We start from the raw sequence: 3,325 nt of genomic DNA, 5'->3' as shown, positions 1-3,325 counted from the left end.
TGTGAGATGACTTCCTCGCTCATCTAAGTTGTCTTGAGAAAACGCTCTTTACCACCTAGTAGCCAAGAATGATATATCCATTGGTGATCTTCCCTAAAATATTATCTTAACACTATTCATTCATCATTTTAAGTTAGCAAATCATATCTATAACCTTTTATCTTTCTCATTGCGCTATTATGGTAAAAAATTATAATCATAGTGTATCTATTGATTGTAGGATATATTTTGTTGAAGTCAGAAAGCATGGTGCGAGGAAAAGAGTCTTCATATGTGGAGGAAAAAGAGAGAGGCAAGACAGTTTCGTTTTTGGAATGCAAACATTGTGGGCATAATATGCCACGCAACACAACTCGCATCAAAGAACATTTATTCGGCACTAATCCCAATGTAAAAGAATGTGGAGCACCACCTAACGATATATGGGTCCATTTTGTAGGGTATGTAAAGAAATGCAAACATGCAGGACTTCTTCCTAAGAGACAGAAGGGTATGACAGGAGCATCATCTGTCAACATAGAAGAAGTGAGTGTAGATCAAGAAGACATGCAAGCTAACCAAGGACCTTCAATGTGATAGATCGCGAAATGTAAACATCTTTTCATGATAATGTATCTCACTTTTTCTCACTGTAGCTCCCTATTGAGCTATATATCTCACTTTTTTTTATTTAGTAGCAACAAAGTCAAGTATTGAAGAGAATTCACATAAACATAAGTATTGAGGACATTGCTTGGCAATCAAATAAAAAGACATTGCTTGACTCTCAACAAAGTCATCAATTAGCAAACTCCAAAGCAAATTCATTGCCATAAACATACAGAGAATATAATGCGTCTCAAAAAAGGACAAGATAAATTGCCATTAAAATTTTCAATTACAGTCTACAATGTCTTTAAGAAATTGTGATATCCACCGCTTCTTCAAGATCTGCGTTCAATGCTGCCTTAAGTATATCCACTTTTTCTTAAATATCTGCCTCGTGACTTGGTCATGCCTCCTCAGGCAAGGGAGAGAGAGGACCCGTACCACGCTTTGTATCTAGCAAGTTTTCTCTTTAAAACAACTACTTCTTCTTCTTTGGCTGCCAACTTCTCTCGTAGAGAGAAAATTCTCTCTCCTTGGCTGGCTAGTGTAGCCCCTTAAGACACAATATTAACAATTTGTTCATGCTCATTTGGTAGGAGCACAACTAGCCTCTTTCGTGTAGGTGGATCTGCCTCCCCACGACGCGCTTGTGCCCTTTCTTTAGCTCTTCCAAGTCCAACACCAGTGTTGAAAGGGCGGTCTGTCCAAAGGACACACTTCTTCATTATATCTTTCACGAAGACTTGTTGAATGAAGTACATGGCAACTTTATTATTGTTAGGTAGAGTGTGCTCCTTTTGGATGAAGCGTAGGAGTAACACGCGCGCGAGCCCTTTGTGTTGCAAACCTGAGATTTTCAATGGTGTCGTTGCCTTGGCATGACCTGACCTCCTGAATAGTACATCTTTCACAAAAAAAGAGGGACAACACTTGCGTACATCTTCCAATTTCATTGGTTCGTCCTCCAAACCTTCGGGCTCTGCAGCCTCTACAAAGAATGAGGAGAGGTCTTGAGCCCCGTAAGCATGCTCTCCTCTCTGAGGATGCGTTGAGACTCTTCGTGATCGAGCTCACTGTCGACATTGGGAGGAGCGTATGGGGCTGCCATTTCCTATCGAATCACACGACAATAAATAATTAGATTAAAAAAATAGATACACGTTGATTAAAAAACTACAATCAATGTTAACATTCACACAATTTTGAAATTCACATCCCTCTCATCAATTTGACAACAGCAATGTAATAAAATAGCATGAAATTTCAAATCAATGGATATGAGACAAGACAAAATTGTATCATTGCAAAGTATAGACACGTTTTCAAATTACAAGGTATGATTTCAAATTTCAATCATTGGATGGCCTCAAGCCTGCACTATCTGGGAGTTTGCGACCAACACACTTAATGCCTTGTAGCACGCTGAGGAAATCATGCGAGGACTTGCGCTGGGTGGGATTGGTAGATACACAAGTGCGCAGGACTTCCTAAAAGAGTCTGAGGAAAATGATATAATTAGTGTCATCATCCTTAGCTAAATATTTAAGGGGTCCTTGAATGTATTTACAAAGGAGTAGATATCTTGGTTGTGCGTGAAGACTGGAGGATTTGTCGATATACATTCGGGAGCCACCCACCAATATCGCTTGCTCCAGGATTTTCTTGTCGATGGGAGAAGATCTAGCAACTTTGGAAATGTGTTCTCTGTGGGGAACAAGGTTGCACTACCCCAATCACATATGCCTATATATATACTCCAGCCCATCCAACATGCAGCAAGATATTACTCCCATGAACATCATTGTGAGTGATGTTATTCTCGTGCAAAAAGATGAAGGTTCGGAGCAATCCATTAATGATAGGCCATATTCTTCTTGACGCCTTCAACGGTCCCCTTGGTGTCTCTGAAACCCTTGCTCATAGACACATTCTTTCCCTCCTTTTGGAGTCTCTCTAGCCAGTGGTCGAGGTTTCCACCATTCCACATCTTGAAGATGAGGGTGGGCGTTCGCGTGGCGTGTCTTGCCAATCCCAGAGCAGCAATGATTTCACTATGAGTGATATTCATAATTGTGGCCTCATGCAACGCTATGTCATTGGCACTCTTGTGGCCATCACCCTTGATTAGCTTGCCAACGTAAAATTCATCTGTGAAGGTTTCATGGTTGACTTGCACCTTCATGACCATGCCATATCTACCTTCTCCAATGCTTGCCATTTGTGGAAATTCAATGCAAGCCATGCGCATGATGACAAGGTTGCATGTGTCTAAACTTCCCATGTTGGGCGGCATTGGATCATTGCTAGAGATTGGTACTTCCAAAGCGGCAGGCACTTCGGGTACATCCTTGGGCTCTTCTTCGATTTTTGGTCTCTTTCCCTGTTGCTTCATGCTTTTGTAGAGGACCTTTACTTCCTTCATACGGTCCATGAAGCCAGCCTTCCCTTTAATTTGCTTGTCAAGGGTTTCTGCAACTCTACAAACTTGCCCTATGATTCGACTCACGTTGTGGCCCAACTGACCACCTGTAAGGACTTCAATCCCACCTGAAGCACCACAAAATTTTGCAACTAGTGCTACATATGTAGCACTACATAACTCATCCAAAAATAATTTGTACGATGACTCTTGCAAGATTTCCTGGAGGCGATCACTTCGTAATCCATAAAGATGAGTGCATTCGAATTCTTCGACATATTCGCGCTCAACTTCTGTTATCTTGCCTGTAGTACCCAT

General features: G+C 41.3%; 1 protein-coding gene across 1 annotated transcript; it reads right to left on the bottom strand.

The window, feature by feature from the left end:
• Positions 1-2,440: 2,440 nt before the first annotated feature.
• Positions 2,441-3,325, bottom strand: LOC147430203 (uncharacterized). The gene has a single exon (XM_086495113.1). The coding sequence runs from the start codon at positions 3,323-3,325 to the stop codon at positions 2,441-2,443; it is 885 nt and encodes a 294-aa protein (XP_086351239.1).

The sequence above is a fragment of the Adiantum capillus-veneris genome, chromosome 22 (assembly GCF_014529385.1).
Source record: "Adiantum capillus-veneris isolate H3 chromosome 22, ASM1452938v2, whole genome shotgun sequence".
NCBI classification, from domain to species: domain Eukaryota; kingdom Viridiplantae; phylum Streptophyta; class Polypodiopsida; order Polypodiales; family Pteridaceae; genus Adiantum; species Adiantum capillus-veneris.
This window is presented reverse-complemented; position numbering and strand designations above follow the sequence as displayed.